Genomic DNA, 18,537 nt, shown 5'->3' with positions numbered 1-18,537 from the left:
GGGCTGATGGGAGTTGTAGTCCGAAGCCGCAGGAGGGCGCCAGGTTTGCAAAGGCTGGGCTCCAGGAAGCCCCTAAGGAAATTAAAACAGGCGCATGCACAAAACCCCAAGCGCCGGGCTCTGTAAACAAGAGGTGTCCTGCATTTCGCCGCAGGATCCTTAAGGCAAGTAGGTACTTCAGGTGCAATTGGTGCGGCCGCCAGCTGGGGCTCGATTTGGAGAAAGGCAGGTGGGGAGATGGAGATGGGGAGATCAGCGCCCCCCAAGAGCCCTGAGAAGCAGGCACAAAAGCCCAGAGGAGAGGGAGGGAGGACTGCAAAGGAGGCTTCTCTGTTGACAGCTGCCAGGTCCCAAATTGTCACGGAGGAGTCGCAAGGGGTGGGGTGGGGGTCATCTCAGTGCTTAGAACTTCCCTGCCGAGTCTCAGCTCTCTGTGTGTCTGTGGACTCCCAAGAGGAAAGATTGGGGGGGCTGGATGAACCCCACAGATCTCTGCGTCCGTCTCCCTTGCCATTGTCTCCTGGGGGCTGCCCTTTCAGACAATACATTTTTTGAGGTCCATCAGGTTCTCATGAGCTTGAGCCGAGCGATGGCTTGGAAGCCCCCCAAAAGAAGAGGGGGAAATGAGGTCCCAGCAACCAGAGATGGTGTTTAGGGGCCTGAGCCACCAAGGAAGCGTTATCATCGTCCCCGGCAAACTGTGCAGGTCATTAGTGCAAACGTGGCCGTTTTTCCATCTTGGACGCTGCAACGTCATCCGTGGCCTTGGGTCCCTGGCTAATCCAAACGAGCTGAGCCACAGAATCATAGGGGACGCCCGAGGGCCGCTAGACCGCCCCCTGCAGTGCGGCAACTGCAGCTCAAGAATCCCTGCCGAAAAGCCCCCGAGGAAGGCGAGCCCACCTCCCCAGGTTATCCGCTTCACTGCCGAACGGCTCACGCCTTACAAAGATCTCCTTCCTAGTAATTTGAATCTGGGAATCTGGGCAGGAATGGTGGCAAAGACAAAAAGGAAAAGTCACATCTGGGGAAGAAAGAGGAGGAGGGCTGTGGATCCTTCATTCGGGGGGGGAATGGGATAAGGAGACCCCCCCCAGCCCTGAACGGGCAGCCACCCCCGAGGGCATCCTTCATTCAGGAGGGGGAATGGGATAAGGAGACCCCCCAGCCCTGAACGGCCAGCCACCCCCGAGGGCACCCGTTTGCGGCCCTGGCGGGCAGGGTCAGCGCTGGGCAGCGTCCCCCTTCACAAGAGTGCGCAGGGTCTCTTGGCCTTGACGGGGGCCGGGTTGAGGACGGCACGGACGGCCTCTGTGAAGACGTCCTTGATGCCCTCCTGGTTGAGGGCCGAGCACTCCATGTACTTGACGGCGTGAATCTGCCTGGAGAGGCTGATGCCCTGCTGGGTACTGACGGGCACCTGGTTCTGCTCCTTCAGCTTCTTCACCGCCTCCGGGCTGGAGCGGAGATCCTTCTTGGTGCCCACCAACAGGATGGGGACGTCGGGGCAATGGTGGCACACCTCCGGGTACCACTTGTGCTTGACGTTCTCGTAGGAGGGCGGGCTGGCGATGGAGAAGCAGATGATGAAGACGTTGGTCTGCGGGTAGGAGAGTGTCCTCAGGCGGTCATACTCCTCCTGGCCGGCCGTGTCCCACAGGTTGAGGCTGATCGTTCGGCCGTCCACTACGCTCTGGGCGCTGTAGTTGTCAAAGACGGTGGGGATGTACTCCTTGGGGAAGGCGTTGGTCGTGTAGCAGATGAGCAGGCAGGTCTTGCCCACCGCCCCGTCCCCCACCACCACACACTTGATGCTCTGCATCACGGCTGCCCTGGCACCTCCTCTCCTCTCGCCTTCAGAAATCTGCAGGGGGAGAGACGGAAGGAAGACACAGTCAGGGCAAGGAGGAGAAGCCCAAGAGGAAGAAGCTGCTTAGACTGAGGTCCCTCCTTGCTCAGTATTGTCTACACGCCTCGCTCGGTATTGTCTACACGCCTCGCTCGGTGTTGTCTACACACCTCGCTCGGTGTTGTCTACACGCCTCGCTCGGTATCGTCTACACGCCTCGCTCGGTATCATCGGGAACGAGCCGGCAGTAAATCACACTGTGCAAGTTTGCATCAACTCTTTATTAGCAAGAATGCAAACTGCACAAACTGGGCAAAGCATCAGGCTTTATGAGCGCAGCAGCTTATCCCCGGTAGGTCTTGCCCCGTGAGTCAGTTGCCGAGACTGAAAGTCCCCGCCTTCCCACAGCCATCTAAGTCCCTTCCTCTCCAGAACCTTGTCCAAGCGATTGGAGACTGTGCTTGCATGAAGCTCACTTCTCCTCTGCCCTTTTTCTGCCTCTTCTGATTCTGGGAGACCAGTGGGGAGGGGAGTTTGTCCCAGCAGGAAAGGGAGACTCTTGCAGGTTGGCCACTGTGAGAACAGGATGCTGGACCAGAGGAGCCATTAGCCTGATCCAGCAGCAAGATCCTACATCAGACACCCATCTGGAAGCAACCCCCCAAGCTCTCTCAGGGGTGAACACAACAGCCCCCCCCAACCAGTAGCTGTTCCACACAGATCTGCAAGCAAGCATCTCATGCCCTCCGTCTGTCGAGATCTGCATCTCTCTGAGACTGGGTTACTTGCTTTGATACAAGGAAAGGCATCATATAATTCATTTCAATTCATAATATTCTTCATTGATCTTCATTTACATACTCAACAGCAATTACCACAGTAGAAGAATGGCGACAGAAGGTAATGGAATATGCAGAATATGGAATATGCAGAAATAGCTAGATTAACAGGGGAAATTCGACAACATGGCGATGAAACGTTTCAAAAGGAACGGGGGGAAATTTCTGTCATGCATAGGAAGGATAAGGTGAAATAGTGAAACCAGCAGAACTGAAATAAACTTCATAATGTGAAATACAAAGGAAATTTCTGGATAAAGAAAATAATGAAAATGATTAATCTAATCAATGGTAGTTGTAAATGAATAGACAATAAGAATTGTATATACAGGAGGATTTATTTGGCTATAGACACTCTATGGACAAATACGAAAGAAGAACAATAATATACAAAATGGATGAAGACAATGCGAAAAATTTAGATGTGATATAAAAAGCCAGAAGGAAGGAAGGAAGGAAGTTGGCTCTTAGGATCAAATATAAATGTAAAATAAAATAATTCATTTCAGCCATGCTTCTGAATCCCACTTGCTAGGGGGAGTCGCTCCCGTGCTCGAATCCTGCTTGCGAGTTTCCCGCTGGGAGAACAGGAGGGTGGAAGAGACAGGGCACTGGCCTGATCCTGCAGGGCTGCTCTCTTGCTCTTACTCCCCCTGCGTCTGGAGGCTCCGCTTTGGGGTCTGACCAATGGGCCTCTTTCTCCCTTGCCCATCCCAGGCAGCCTTCCCCAGCCCTGCCAAGCGCCAAGGCAGGCAGCAGAGCTAATCTCCACCCCAGCCGCCTCCCTCCCTCCCTTGCTCTGAGGGTCAGAGATAAGGGCCGGCCAACGATTGGAGGGCAAGAGGCAGAGAGGGGCTGGGAGCTGCCGGCCGGCCGCTGAAGGCAGGAAATGATTCAGAAGAGAATGCAAGATCACGAGTCTCTAGCGAGATCACAGGCAGTGACTAAGGTCTGGGCAGAAAACTCGAATTGCTGTTTATTCCGATTCAGCAGTAAAGAGCGGAGTTTTGCAGGGAAAGGGCCGGGGCAAAAAGAAACATGCTCAGAAACTGTTGGACCTGTTTCTAGATAGAACATGTGGAAGACTCCCCAAGTGTGTGTATTACACGAGGAGCGCAAGCAAGGAGGCCTTGGGGCGCTGTACTTGTGTGAAGTTACTGTATTTTTTGCTCTATAAGACTCACTTTTTCCCTCCTAAAAAGTAAGGGGAAATGTGTGTGCGTCTTATGGAGTGAATGCAGGCTGCACAGCTATCCCAGAAGCCAGAACAGCAAGAGGGATTGCTGCTTTCACTGCGCAGCGATCCCGCTTGCTGTTCTGGCTTCTGAGATTCAGAATAATTTTTTTTCTTATTTTCCTCCTCCAAAAATTAGGTGCGTCTTGTGATCTGGTGCGTCTCATAGAGCAAAAAATACGGTAAATAATGTGTGCTCTATTACAGTCATACCTCGGGTTACAGACACTTCAGGTTGCGTTTTTTTGGGTTGCGGACCGGCGAAACCCGGAAGTACCGGAACGGGTTACTTCCAGGTTTCGGCAGTCGCGCATGCGCAGAAGCGCTAAATTGCGCTTTGCGCATGCGCAGAAGCATTGAATCGCAACCTGCGTGTACGCAGACGTGCCGCTGCAGGTTGCGGACGCTGTGGGTTGTGAACGTGCATCCCGCACGGATCGCGTTCGCAACCCAAGCGTCCACTGTATTTGCATTTATGCCCCGGCTTTGAGGGGCAGACAGGGCTCGGCCACCCAGGAAGGGAGCCCATCTAGGAGAAGGGAAATTCTGGCCCTAAACCTCCACTGCCTTGTGGGATATCTCTGGGAGAAGAAAAGGCTCCGGGGTGAAACCCACACCAATCTGGAGCGGAGTCCCTAAGGCAGTTGGATGGCGCCTTGTACGCCGCCTTCCGGTGCCAAACGCCTTGCTCTGCTTTCCTTCATGGGGGGGTGGTCTTGTCTTCTGGGCAGCCCAGGACCTCCAGACCCACCGCCCAGGCTTGCAGCCCGGATATGTCACTTCGTTGCTGCCAACGCAGCAAAAACAACACGGCGGGCAGCCATTATGCAGCCACACCAGGCGCTGCGATTCTCCTGCGGTTTGCCTTCACCCCCAGAGGCGCACTCCATTGTCTCTCGAGGTGGACGGGTGCCAACAACCAACCCACCTTCCGTCTAAGAACCCAATGGGTGGTGTGCAAGGTTTTCTCTCTTCCCTCTCCCCCACCTCCCAGGTAAATAATCAAGTGAATGAATGCGTGAATAAGTCCACCTCTTCTGCTAATATTCTCTGCTACATTTGGGCTGTTGTGCAATTGATTTCAGCTCCTGGGCTTCACACGAACAGTAGAATTGTCTCCTCTCTCCCTGCTCTTAGTTCCACACTGGCTTATTTTGGTTCCCTCACTGCCAGAAGTGAGGTTACAGGGAACCAGGCAGAGGGCCTTCTTGGTGATGGCACCCACCCTGCGGATGTCAAAGAGAACAACAACTACCAGACTTTTAGACGACATCTGAAGGCAGCCCTGTTTAGGGAAGCTTTTAATGTTTAATAGACTATTGTATTTTAATATTTAATATTCTGTTGGAAGCCGCCCAGAGTGGCTGGGGAAACCCAACCAGATGGGAGGGGTATAAATAAATTATTATTATTATTATTATTATTATTATTATTATTATTATTACTACTACTACTACTACTACTACTATTATTATTAACACAAGGAACTTGAACCTGGATTGGCAGTAAGTGGGCAACCAGTGTGGCTGTTTCAACAATGGGCCCCCATGTTCTCGACTAGAAACCCCCGTCAGCAATCTGGCTGCAGCATTCTGCACCAAGGGGAGCTCCACAAAGACCGCCTTACAGTAGTCCAGCCTCAAGATTCCCAACGTGTGATGGACTGTTGCAATAAGTGCAGGCCCTACATAAGCCTTCCGGGGGGGGGGCTCCTTGGATTTCAGTAAATATCTTAGGGGGGCAATGGGAGATAAGTGCACTAAGCCTCTCCCAAACACCCCAATTGCTGTCCCTATAGAGCAGCGATGGCCAAACTTGGCCCTCCAGCTGTTTTGGGACTACAATTCCCATCATTTCCTTTTTCCTTTCTCTTTCTGTGACGGAACTCCTATTTGGGGACTTCCCTGGCTTTTTTCTGGCCCACGTAGGACCAGTCTGGATAGTTGGCCTTGGTGAAGATTTGACATTTTCATCCCCCCAAAAATTTGTGATTTGAGTTTCTACTGAAAGGAGGCTGCATTTTAATCTTGTTTTTTAAGTTGTATTTTAATCAATTGCTTTTATACCTGGTGTTAGCCGCCCTGAGCCCGGTCTTGACTGGGGAGGGCAGGGTATAAATAAAATTTATTAGATTATTATTATTATCATCCCTGACCACTGGCCCTGTTAGCTAAGGATGATGGGAGTTGTAGTCCCAAAACAGCTGGAGGGCCATGTTTGGCCATCATTGCTATACAAGAAGCCTCAGAAGGGCCCCCCCCCCAACCTGACGACAGCCAGGAAAGCCGCTCTCTCGTCTAGCAGAGTCTGTAGGGCTGGGTGGGGAGGAAGAGGCCTGATCCATAAATACACCCGGCAGCTTTTGGTATATTTAGCCCAGCTCTGGCCTCGGCTGCGTCCGGCTCCGACTGCCATTAATCTTAAATCTGCAAAGTGGGGGAAGCTGAGAGGCAGTTGCCTAAAAGGTTTCTTGGCAAGGCGGAAAGGCAGGTCCTTGTTTCTGGGCTGTGGGGTAGCTGGGGGGGGGGACGACCCACAGGAGCTGCCCCCTCGGGCTTTGCTCTTCAGGTAAGGAAAAGCTGGCAGGAGTTTTGACGCTTTGACGTCCCCTGTCTCCCCAGAGCTATAGACCACCCAGCGAAGCACAAGACTAGGCTGCTGGATCAAGCCAATGGCCCGTCCAGCCCAGCAATCCTGTCCTCACAGTAGGCAGCTAGAAGCCTATGGGAAGCCTGCAATCAGGATTCGAACCCAAGACCCCTCTCCCCATCCTGGGGTTTCCAGCAACTGGCATTCAGAAGCATCACTGTGGGTGGCAGAGCAGAGCCATTGTGGCTAGTTGTTGTTTAGTCGTGTCTGCCTCTTCGTGACCCCCTGGACCAGAGCACGCCAGGCCCTCCTGTCTTCCACTGCCTCCCGCAGTTTGGTCAAACTCATGCTGGTAGCTTCGAGAACACTGTCCCACCATCTCGTCCTCCGTCGTCCCCTTCTCCTTGTGCCCTCCATCTTTCCCAACATCAGGGTCTTTTCCAGGGAGTCTTCTCTTCTCATGAGGTGGCCAAAGTCTTGGAGCCTCAGCTTCAGGATCTGTCCTTCCAGGGAGCACTCAGGGCTGATTTCCTTCAGAATGGAGAGGTTTGGTCTTCTTGCAGTCCATGGGACTCTCAAGAGTCTCCTCCAGCACCAGAATTCAAAAGCATCCATTCTTCGGCGATCAGCCTTCTTTATGGTCCAGCTCTCACTACTGGGAAAACCATACCTTTAACTATACGGACCTTTTTGATAAACCCTCTCCTCCTCCATAGATTTCTCTAATCTACTTTTAAAGCTGTCCAGCTTGGTGGTTCATCCCTGTTATTTTCTACGTTTCTCAGATATAACAACTGAAAATAATATTAATAATAATTACGTGTGTTGAATCAAATTAAAAACTCTAAGGCAGCCTATAATCATATGATTCCTCACCTAAGCGTGAGCAGATCAACGTGTATCTTGAGCTTCTCTGTGCGTTTTCAATTTGGAAGTGAGCCTATTACCTTTTATATGCGCTTAAAGGGGTAGATGAGATCTTCTTAAAGGCATCACTATTGATTTGCGAGTAGGGACCACTCCCACTACTGAAACTCATATTGGTATATTTAATAACATGAACTCCAACTGATTTAATGCTATCTCTGTTCCAAAGGTAGGATCCCTTCCACAGTGCCCCTTCCAGGATCCCCGTCCAGGAAAATCTCCCATGGCCGGGGTGGGGGTGGGGGGGCTGCCTTTGATGTCAGGAGAAGGAAAACGCCGCCGCTTGCAGAAATCTAAACAGGAAGCCAGCTAGGCAGAGACACGACCCAAGACATGTTGCTGTCAGAGGCAGGAAATCAATGCTCTCCCCTATTGATTCACAGCGAGCACCACCCACCTGCTTAGGAAATCGCCCAAAAAAAGCCTGATCAAAGCGGACGGGGTCAGCGCAAGGGCCAGGCAGGTCCGTGGGCCTCGCACAAGAGACTTTTTCCTCCGCGCATTGGCCTAATCCTCTTTTAAAGCTATCTAGGTGGTCATTACTGTGGCAGGGAGTTCCATAGGCTAACTATGTGCTGCACAAAGTACTTCCTTTTTTAACTTCCATATTGAGGTTCACTGGAGTTTTAATGTTATGAGAAAAGGGCACAGGCTCCCCCCCTTTTTTTTCTCCTTGAGGTGCAATCTCTTTTCTCTAAACTAAACTTTTTAGGAAGATTCTCCGCTCTGGGATCCCACAGCTAATTCCCCCCTGGTCTCCTCCTTAGCCAGCTAGCCCTGGTGATCATCTAATGTTTATTGGATGGATTTCCCACCCTAAATTTATTTTTGAATTCTGAATTTATTGTTATTCACGTTTTATACTGTGTTTTTTTGTTGCATCAATGAAGTGTTTTAAATTTGTTGTTAGCCGCCCTGAGCCCGGTTTTCTGAACCGGGAAGGGCGGGGTATAAATAAAAATTTATTATTATTAAACTAAACATCCCCCAAACACTGCAATCTTTCTTCATATGGGGGGGGGGTTACCCTCTTGTTCGTTCTGCTTGCCCCTTTCTGAACTTTTTCCAGCTCCATTCTGAGGCGAGGCAACCAGAACTGGACACAGTTATCCCAGGCGCACCACAAGATTTGAAGAATGTGTTCATGCTTCGGCCTGTTTTATTTTAAATCCCTTTCCTAATGATCTCTAGCATGGAATTTCCTCAAAAGCCTCAAATATAATGAATGCTTAGGGCGCCTTAGTGTTCCCTGAAAACGAGGCCGGATCTGCACAGAGCCCATTCAACGCAAAAAAAATCCTTTGGAGCAAGACCTGTGCTCTCGCGACCAGAGATCTGTAGCGCCAGAGGCTTTTCTATTAGGAATTGTAGGTCCCAAAATTCCTAGGCAGCAGAAAATAACTTTTTATAGCCAACTTCCTGTCCACCCCCTCTCCCCCCCAAATCCTCCCATCCTGGGAGGGCACTGGAGGTGAAAATACTAGAATACTATCACTGGTTCAAATGTGTTTCCCACTTCTAAGAGCTCAGTCTTTCGGTGTGGTGGAACTTCCCCTCTGGAACTCCCTGCCTCATGACGCCCAGCTGGCTCCGTCACTTTTCGGCGCCTGCTAAAAACCATTTCCCTTAGAGAAGCCCACCCGGATGTTTAGCATGCCGGTGCATTTTTAGTTTATTGCTGGTTTTTAATTTTTTTTCTCACAGTCTTCACAGTTTTAACAGCTGACAATCTCACCGTTTTGCTCTTTTGATAAACCACGTCGAGGTTTTCTACAACGAAGTGATCTATATACATTTTATATATACCATATTTTTTGCTCTATAAGACTCACTTTTTGCCTCCTAAAAAGTAAGGGGAAATGTGTGTGCGTCTTATGGAGCAAATGCAGGCTGTGCAGCTATCCCAGAAGCCAGAACAGCAAAAGGGATTGCTGCTTTCACTGCGCAGCGATCCCTCTTGCTGTTCTGGCTTCTGAGATTCAGAATATTTTTTTTCTTGTTTTCCTCCTCCAAAAACTAGGTGCGTCTTGTGGTCTGGTGCATCTTATAGAGCGAAAAATATGGTAGATTAAATTGTATTTTGAATACGTGTGGGATTCATTGTGGCTGTTTTGAATACGATTGCACTCTTACCTTCTTTGGTGCGTCATGCAAACCGCTATTCGGGGGGGGGGGATGAGTTTATGGCACCGAGGGGCTGGCCCCCAAAAGTTAGGGAACTGCAAAAGTTAGGGTTCAGGTGACGTTTGCTCACCGGAAGCTGAAGTTCTGAAACGGGAAGCAGGGCCCCAGTTCCTCTGCCGTTTCTGGGAAGTGGCCTCTGCAGCGGCAGAACCGAACTCACTTTTTTTGGAGTGGGGTATTGCATTTTTCACCCCTCTCGTCTCTATTCACAGGGTCCTTCCCATTTCCCCAGCTGCCCCTCCTCTGGAGGGAGATTGCAGAAGGCAAGCACCCTGGGGCTTGGCAGGCGGGGGGGGGGGAGCAGTTTCTGGGAGCCCCACCCCAGAGCCGGGCCTCACCCACTGCCTGTTTTGCAAGGGTCTCTGCGCACCTTGGCCAGCTGCAACCGGGATGCTCAGAGATGGGGCAGCCAACCTGGAGACACAGTGGGTTTCCTTCTGTGTCAGTCAGTGAGTTTCATTGCACATAGCCAAAGGCTGCCGCAATGCACACAGAATCATTCAATATGCTGGATTAATACAAAAAACTTAAAATACAGCCATAAGGTAAAGGTAAAGGGACCCCTGACCATTAGGTCCAGTCGTGGCCGACTCTGGGGTTGCGGCACTCATCTCACTTTATTGGCCGAGGGAGCCGGCATACAGCTTCCGTGTCATGTGGCCAGCATGATGGAGCCGCTTCTGGAGAACCAGAGCAGCGCACGGAAACGCCGTTTACCTTCACGCTGGAGCGGTACCTATTTATCTACTTGCACTTTGACGTGTTTTTGAACTGCTAGGTTGGCAGGAGCAGGGACTGAGCAACGGGAGCTCACCCCGTCGCAGGGATTCGAACTGCTGACCTTCTGATCGGCAAGTCCTAGGCTCTGTAGTTTAACCCTCAGCACCACCCGTGTCCCAAAATACAGTCATACCTCGGGTTAAATATGCTTTGTGGTGAATATTTTCAGGTTGCGCTCCGCGGCCCCCCGGAAGTAACGGAGCTAAATGAAACCTTCAACCTAGGTTATGGGTGCAACAATGAAATGTCTAGGTGCGCTTTTTATAGCAAGAATACAAAGCTGAAAATGAATGAACTGCATTTGTGTTCATTTCCCCTGCTTACCCCCCGAATATTCTTAAGAGGGTCTCTTCTCCAGTCTTCAGAGAGTAGCTGGAAGTGGGGAGGCAGAAAAAGGTCCTCCTTTCCTTCCGCTCTGCAGTTTTGCTCTGAAATCTTAGGTGCTGTATTGCACCCAGAGCTCAGAAACTGCCCAAGCAGTTTCTTGTTGCAAAACGCGCCTAGAACAATGGGAGTTTCGAACGCTGAACTCTGGGCTCAGCCTGCTGCTGCAAAGCAAGGGCAGAAGAGCTTCTCGAGTTGCAATTCTGGTGAGGAAACGTTTTGTTGGAGCAAGCGAGAACGATCGAGGGAGTGGAGCAATTCCCCCTGTGAGGAAAGGTTGCAGCACTTTTAAAACTGGTCAGTTTCAAGAAAAGGCGAGGAAGAGAAGCAAAAAAAAATCACCCATGGTGCACAGAAGAGTTTCCCTTCTTGTATCCTAACACTGGAATCCATGGGGCTCACTCTCCAAGGACAGGAGGGGAGGCAGTGATGGCGACCAACCTGGGTCGCCTTAACAGAAAATTCAATGTATTTACCGAAGAGATTAAGGCTAAGGATGTCTGCCACTCTGGGCGGCTTCCAACAAGGATTAAAAACACATTAAATGTCACACATTAAAAGCTTCCCTGAACAGGGCTGCCTTCAGATGTCTTCTAAAAGTCTGGTAGTTGTTGTTCTCTTTGACCTCTGGTGGGAGGGCATTGCACAGGGCGGGTGCCACTACCGAGAAGGCCCTCTGCCTGGTCCCCTGTAACCTCACTTCTCACATTGAGTGAACCTCCAGAAGGCCCTTAGAGCTGGACCTCAGTGTCTGGGCAGAATGATGGGGGTGGAGACGCTCCTTCAGGTATATGAAGCCATTTAGGGCTTTCAAAGTCAGCACCAACACTTTGAATTGTGCTCGGAAACATACTGGGAGCCGGTGTAGGTCTTTCAAGACTGGTGTTATATGGTCTTGGCAGCCGCCCCCAGTCACCAGTCTAGCTGCCACATTGTGGATTAGTTGTAGTTTCCGGATCACCTTCAAAGGTAGCCCCACATAGAGCGCATTGCAGTAGTCCAAGCGAGAGCTAACTAGAGCATGTACCACTCTGGCGAGACAGTCTGCGGGCAGATAGGGCCTAAGCCTGCGTACCAGATGGAGCTGGTAAACAGCTGCCCTGGACACAGAATTGACCTGTGCCTCCATGGACAGAGTAGATGGGCCGTTGGCCTGATCCTGCAGACTCTTCTTAGGCTCATGATGCAAAGAGGGCATTTTCAGACGGACACCACTAGTGCTCGAACCTTTGATACTGGCAAGAGAGGAAGCGGTCCCAGCTGGACCAACAGGTGAGCTGGGAAATCCAGGTTCACTTGTCACATCTGATAACTCAGGTGCCCCATGAATCACGGAACTGTAGGGTTGGAAGGGACCCGGGTCCAAGGATGATCTGGTCCAACCCCCTGCAATCCAGGAATCCTTTGCCCAACGTGCGGCTCAAACCCCTGACCCTGAGATGCAAAGTCTCATGCTCTCATGGAGTACTGTGTCCAGGTCTGGGCACCACAGTTCAAGAAGGACACTGACAAACTGGAACGTGTCCAGAGGAGGGCAACCAAAATGGTCAAAGGCCTGGAAACGATGCCTTATGAGGAACGGCTAAGGGAGCTGGGCATGTTTAGCCTGGAGAAGAGGAGGTTAAGGGGTGATATGATAGCCATGTTCAAATATATAAAGGGATGTCACATGGAGGAGGGAGAAAGGTTGTTTTCTGCTGCTCCAGAGAAGCGGACACAGAGCAATGGATCCAAACTACAAGAAAGAAGATTCCACCTAAACATTAGGAAGAACTTCCTGACAGTGAGAGCTGTTCGACAGTGGAATTTGCTGCCAAGGAGTGTGGTGGAGTCTCCTTCTTTGGAGGTCTTTAAGCAGAGGCTTGACAACCATATGTCAGGAGTGCTCTGATGGTGTTTCCTGCTTGGCAGGGGGTTGGACTCGATGGCCCTTGTGGTCTCTTCCAACTCTATGATTCTATTATTCTACCACCTGAACCACTCTGGAAGAAGGGCAGGCGACGCTCTGTCAATCACACGCCACAGCCTGTTTGCAGTGGTGGGGTCAGTTATTCCTTTCCATCTCTTCCTGGCTCTGCTTCTCGGCTGATGTTGCATTAGGCAAATCCAGCCATTTGCATGTAACAGCTGCTTTTGCATGCCAGGTATAATGGGAGTTGAACCTGTATACAGTCCTGTTTACCTGAAGGAGCGTTTCCACCCCCATCGTTCTGCCCGGACACTGAGATCCAGCGCCGAGGGCCTTCTGGCAGTTCCCTCATTGTGAGAAGTGAGGTTACAGGGAACCAGGCAGAGGGCCTTCTCGGTGGTGGCGCCTGCCCTGTGAAACACCCTCCCTTCAGACGTGAAGGAAATAAGCAGCTATCTTATCTTTAAAAGACATCTGATGGCAGCCCTGTTTAGGGAAGTTTTAAGTATTGAATGCTGTATTGTTTTTAACACTCGATTGGGAGCCGCCCAGAGTGGCTGGGGAAACACAGCCAGATGGGCGGGGGTATAAATAATAAATTATTATTATATTGTTATTATTATGAACCGCCCTGAGAGATGGGGATGGAGGAATTAAAGGCGGAATTAGCAAGGGAGGCAAAGTGGAGGCTGCGGTGGGGAGAGTCTCTCTCCTCCCTAGAAAAGACTTTTGGCCCAGGGACTCAAAAGGTGTCCCTTTGGCTTTCTTTCCTGGTTGTTGAGGAGCTCTGTGGGGCTCAGAAGCTTGCGGTTTCTCCGGAAGAGGAAGCCGGTTTCCTTGCATGGACTGCTTTGCATATCTCTGCATCCCACCCGTGCAACGAACAAAGGGTGGTTGATCTAGATGTTGGGCAAAAGGCCAAGGGAGGAAGCCAGGAAAAGGAACGCGCAATGCAAATTCTTGGCAAGGATCTTAGCGGGGTGGGGTGGAATTTGCCTAAGCCAGGATTTGAACACAAAGCCAACCAATTTGCACTTCCTGAAAGGTATGAACATGCCAACTGAAATGCAGCCGTCCTTCGAAATTCCCTCTCCTCCAAATTTTGCAATGCAGTCCTCCAAACACGTGTACAAAATTCAAGCAACAATAAAAACCATGAAATGGATTAATATTCGTAGAAACTGCTTGCGAGAGGGGACTGCGGGGTCTCCATCAGCTCAGCTGACCGGCCAGCGACTCTCCTCCCTTTGAAATCTTTCCATTCCAGCTTTTCCTTACAAGAACTCTGCAACTGAGAATCAGTGCCCAAGTTTGTTTTTCCTCCTCCCTCCCAACCCCTTTTCCTTTTGTGTCGTGTCTTTTAAACCGCTCCGTCTGGCGCAGGAAAAGAAATTCTGCACAGCACTAGATGGAGGAGCCTTTTAAAGAAAAGAAAGAAACCTTTTTTTTTTTTATCTTTCCTTTCCAGGGAGGAAAAGCCTTCTCCGAATACCACCGATGGATTTCACCGCTTCCCCACAGAGCAATTACCGTATTTTTCGCTCTATAGGACGCACCAGACAACAAGACGCACCTAGTTTTTGGAGGAGGAAAACAAGAAAAAAAATATTCTGAATCTCAGAAGCCAGAACAGCAAGAGGGATCGCTGCGCAGTGAAAGCAGCAATCCCTTTTGCTGTTCTGGCTTCTGGGATAGCTGCGCAGCCTGCATTCGCTCCATAAGACACACACACATTTCCCCTTAGTTTTTAGGAGGGGAAAAGTGAGTCTTATAGAGCAAAAAATACGGTAATTCTCGTTTTGTACCAGCCTCGCTGTTGCCTTAATGTCACGCGGCTTAGGCACCTCAAGGGGGGTGCGAGAGAGTTCGACAACAAAAGCGGGGAACAGGAAACAGGAAGCCGACACCCAAAAGAGCCGGCTTGCGTCAGGGCGACAGAGAGTAGGGCCACAGGCGCAGAACATCCATTGGTCTGAAAGAGGATTAGACAAACTCAAGGGGAAGGAGAGGGCGAATCGTGGCCATTTGCCACAATAGCTTTTCTGGCTGGAGGCAGCTACCCTTCTGAATACCCCTTGCAGGAAACCGCAGGATCCTGCCAGCCATTTTCCCACGGGGGCATCGAGCTGGCACCTGTGAGAACAGGATGCTGCCCTAGATAAGCCACTGTCCTGATGCACTAGGCACTTCTCATGCGCCTATGGAGCCTCCAGAGCCAGTGGCAGTCTATCTCGACTCTGGGGTTCCCAGGGGTATTCGGCCGCTGTGAGAAACAGGATGCTGGGCCAGGTGGGGAGGGGGCCCTTCGGACGGATACAGCAGAGCTCTAGTGGGGTTCTTGCCCACCTCACTCAGCCCAGGCCTGGCAGCTCTGCCTCCGTCCTAAGCCGCCGACCCTAGGCTGTAGTGGGAGAAATAATAATAATATAATTCAGCTAGCTGGCTGAATTGGTCCTACTTGGGCCAGTGAGGAGGCCAGGGGAGAATTAGCTGTGGGGTCTCAGAGCTGGTAATCTTCATAAAAGGAGAGGGGAGGGAAGTGAAGGGAAATAAAAGATCAGGCTGAATTCAAATTAAAGGCCAGGCGGAATAGCTCTATCTTGCAGGCACGACGGAAGGAGGTTAAATCCTGCAGGGCCCTGGTCTCCTGGGACAGAGCATTCCACCAGGTCCTGAGCCGCCAACCCTAGGCTTTAGTGGGAGAAATAATAATAATAATAATAATAATAATAATAATAATAATAATAATAGTAATAATAAAATTATTATTATTATTATTATTATTATTATTATTATTATTATTTATTTATACCCTGTCCTTCCCAGTTCAAAAACCGGGCTCAGGGCGGCTAACAACAAACTTAAAACACTTAATTATAAAAGCAGCATAAAATACAGTGTAAAAACACGAAGAGCAATAAAATTCAAAAATTAAGCATTAGATAATCCCCAGGGCTAGCTGGCTGAATTGGTCCTACTTGGGCCAGCGAGGAGACCAGGAGAGAATTAGCTGTGGGGTCTCAGAGCTGGTAATCTTCATAAAAGGGGAGGGGGAGGGAAGAGAAGGGAAATAAAAGATCAGGCTGAATTCAAATTAAAGGCCAGGCGGAATAGCTCTGTCTTGCAGGCATGGAAGGAGGTTAAATCCTGCAGGGCCCTGGTCTCCTGGGACAGAGCATTCCACCAGGTCGGAGCCATCACTGAGAAGGCCCACCAGGGCCAGGGCCTTCTCAGTGATGGCTCCGACCTGGTGGAATGCTCTGACTTCCTTAGGGCCTTAGAGAAAGCAAGCTGTGGGGTCTGTGGGCGACTCCCTCGTTACTGACCGGGCAACGGGTCAGCAAAGGAGATTGCGGGCTGGGCAGGAGCCTCGTCTCCCGGGCACCCGGCCTCCCATCCAGGAAGGAAAAGGGCCTCATCCATGACTCACCGGAGAGGGAAGGAATCAAGGCATCACCAGCTTCCCACCCTCCGACCAGCCGGCGAACCTCCCTCTGCAGGGCTGGGGTTTGCCAGCAAAGGGGGGTTCTGCCCGTTGCCCCACACACTGGGGGAGAGCTGGCGTCAGCAAGCACCTCTTCAAAAGGTTGTAGGCCTGGGATGAAGCTGAAGGATGGAGAAAAGAAAGGACTTCTGGGCATAGTTAACCTGTGGAACTCCCTGCCACCAGCTCAGACAGCTTTGAAAGAGGATTAGACAGATTCAGGGAGGAGGAGAGGGCTGTGGGCAGCTACTCTGCTCTGCTTCTGAACGCCAGTTGCTGGAAACTGCAGGAGGCGAGAGCTGCTCTCGCACTCGGGTCCCACTTGTGGGTTTCTCACCGGTGTCTGGTTGGCCACTGGGAGAAGAGGATGCTGGCTGTGACGGATGACTGGCCTGATCCAGTAGGCTTTCCTTAGGTTCTGATGATTGTCCCGCCTTTAAGGGAGAAAACCAATGGACCTAGATTGATTGATTCCTAGATTGAAGCGGGTTGGGCTAGATGACCCTCAGGGTCCCTTCCCACTCCAACTCAGGATCTGATTTCTTTCCACAGGGCCTGTAGGACAGAGTTGTTCCGCCTGGCCTTTGGCTTGGAATCAACTTGATTCCCTCCCCATTTCTTTTTTCCTTTCTCCTTCTGTGACGGAACTCCTACTTGGGGACTTCCCTGGCTTTTTTCTGGCCCATGTAGGACCAGTCTGGATAGTTGGCCTTGGTGAAGATTTGATGTTTTCATTCCCTAGAAAGTTTTTGAGTTTCCACTGAAATGAGGCTGCATTTTAATGTTTTAATGTTGTATTTTAATCTTGTTTTTTAAGCTGTATTTCATCCAATTTTTTTTTATATTTGGTGTTAGCTGCCCTGCGGCCCGGTTGTTGTTGTTGTTGTTGTTACAATTCTATGATTCTGTGACTTGGAATTGGGCTCTGCCAGAGATGTGTCAGTAAGTTCACAGAGGCTCAGCAGCTCAGGAGGCAGAGCCCAGGAAATATACGCTATAATATGAAGCCGAACAAACCAGTGACTGCCTGGGCTTTGGTTCCGGCTTCCAGGCAACCAGACGCGCTCTTCGGATCGGCCGAGATCATCCTACAACCCACGGCTTCTACTGCCCAGCCAGCTCACAAGCGGAACGAAGCAAGCGATTCCCACCAAGGAGGAGCCCACACACAAACACACACACACACACACACACACACACACTGCAATTCAAGAAACCAAGAACTGAGAACCAGGTCAAGTCTGAAGCAGAAGCATTTAATCCCTGAGAGAGGGCTCAAACACACGCAGAGCGCATGATGCGCAGAGAAGGCCAAGGAACAGGTCACGGCGGCTCAGGGAGCTACTAGGCACAGGGAGAGCATCTACCCATTTTACAGACGGCAGTTCAGAAGACTGAGAGGGCGCTCAAATGCACCGCAAGACACTCATGGCACAACCAAGGGCAGAGACCCCTAGGAAGAGGTGAAGGCAAGAGCGCTAGGGGCAAAGGGAAAGGGACCCCTGACCATCAGGTCCAGTTGTGACCGACTCTGGGGTTGCGGCGCTCATCTCGCTTTACTGGCCGAGGGAGCCGGTGTACAGCTTCCGGGTCATGTGGCCAGCAGGACTAAGCCACTTCTGGAGAACCAGACCAGCGCACGGAAACGCCGTTTACCTTCCCACCTATTTATCTACTTGCACTTTGATGTCCTTTTGAACTGCTAGGTTGGCAGGAGCAGGGACCGAGCAATGGGAGCTCACTCCATCGCGGGGATTCGAACTGCCAACCTTCCGACCAGCAAGCCCTAGGCTCTGTGGTTTAACCCACAGCGCCACCCGCATCCCTGTTAGGGGCACAGGAGGCGGGTTTAATTCAATTCAACAACCCTTTGAATTCCCAAGCAATCGTTCGTTCAAGTCAGGTCTCCCCTTCAATGGGCATTTTCACATTTCTTTACTTTTTTTATGACAGAACACTTTTCCTCCAAGGAGCTCAAGATGGTGCACACAGTTCTCACTAACAACCCTATGAGGTAGGTTGGGCTGAGTGACAGCGACTGGCCCCCAAAGGTCGCCCCGTGAACTTCAAGGGCCGAGTGGGGATTCGAACCCTGGGCTCCCGGCACTCTAACCACTATGCCACATTGCCTCCTACACCACACGCGGTTTCCAGAACGACGTTAACTGTTTGACCTAAACACTAGAGCAAGGGTTGCCCAACTTTGGGGGGGGGGGAGGTTTGGGGACTTAATACTTGGAAATGCACCCACAACTCTGCGCACAGGTCAGCCATGCGCACTCGCTCCCGTCAGCAAATAGGCTTGGAAAGAGGGTTTGTTCCCCTTCCTTTCTGGAAGATGCAATCTCCCTCTGGCCT

General features: G+C 50.9%; 1 protein-coding gene across 2 annotated transcripts in view; it reads right to left on the bottom strand.

Annotated features, from left to right (window-relative positions):
- Nucleotides 1-1,131: 1,131 nt before the first annotated feature.
- Nucleotides 1,132-18,537, bottom strand: part of RHOG (ras homolog family member G) — a 33,321-nt gene continuing 15,915 nt past the window's right edge. For both annotated transcript variants that reach the window (XM_081860803.1, XM_081860804.1), the window contains exon 2: nucleotides 1,132-1,864. In XM_081860803.1, coding sequence (XP_081716929.1) covers nucleotides 1,247-1,864 — 618 coding nt within the window. In that variant the 3' untranslated portion in view covers nucleotides 1,132-1,246. The remainder of the gene's footprint in view (nucleotides 1,865-18,537) is intronic.

This window comes from Podarcis erhardii (genome assembly GCF_964252035.2).
Source record: "Podarcis erhardii genome assembly, chromosome: 4".
Classification (NCBI taxonomy): Eukaryota; Metazoa; Chordata; class Lepidosauria; order Squamata; family Lacertidae; genus Podarcis; species Podarcis erhardii.
The sequence above is the reverse complement of the archived record's forward strand: the minus strand, read 5'-3'. Positions and strand labels throughout refer to the sequence as shown.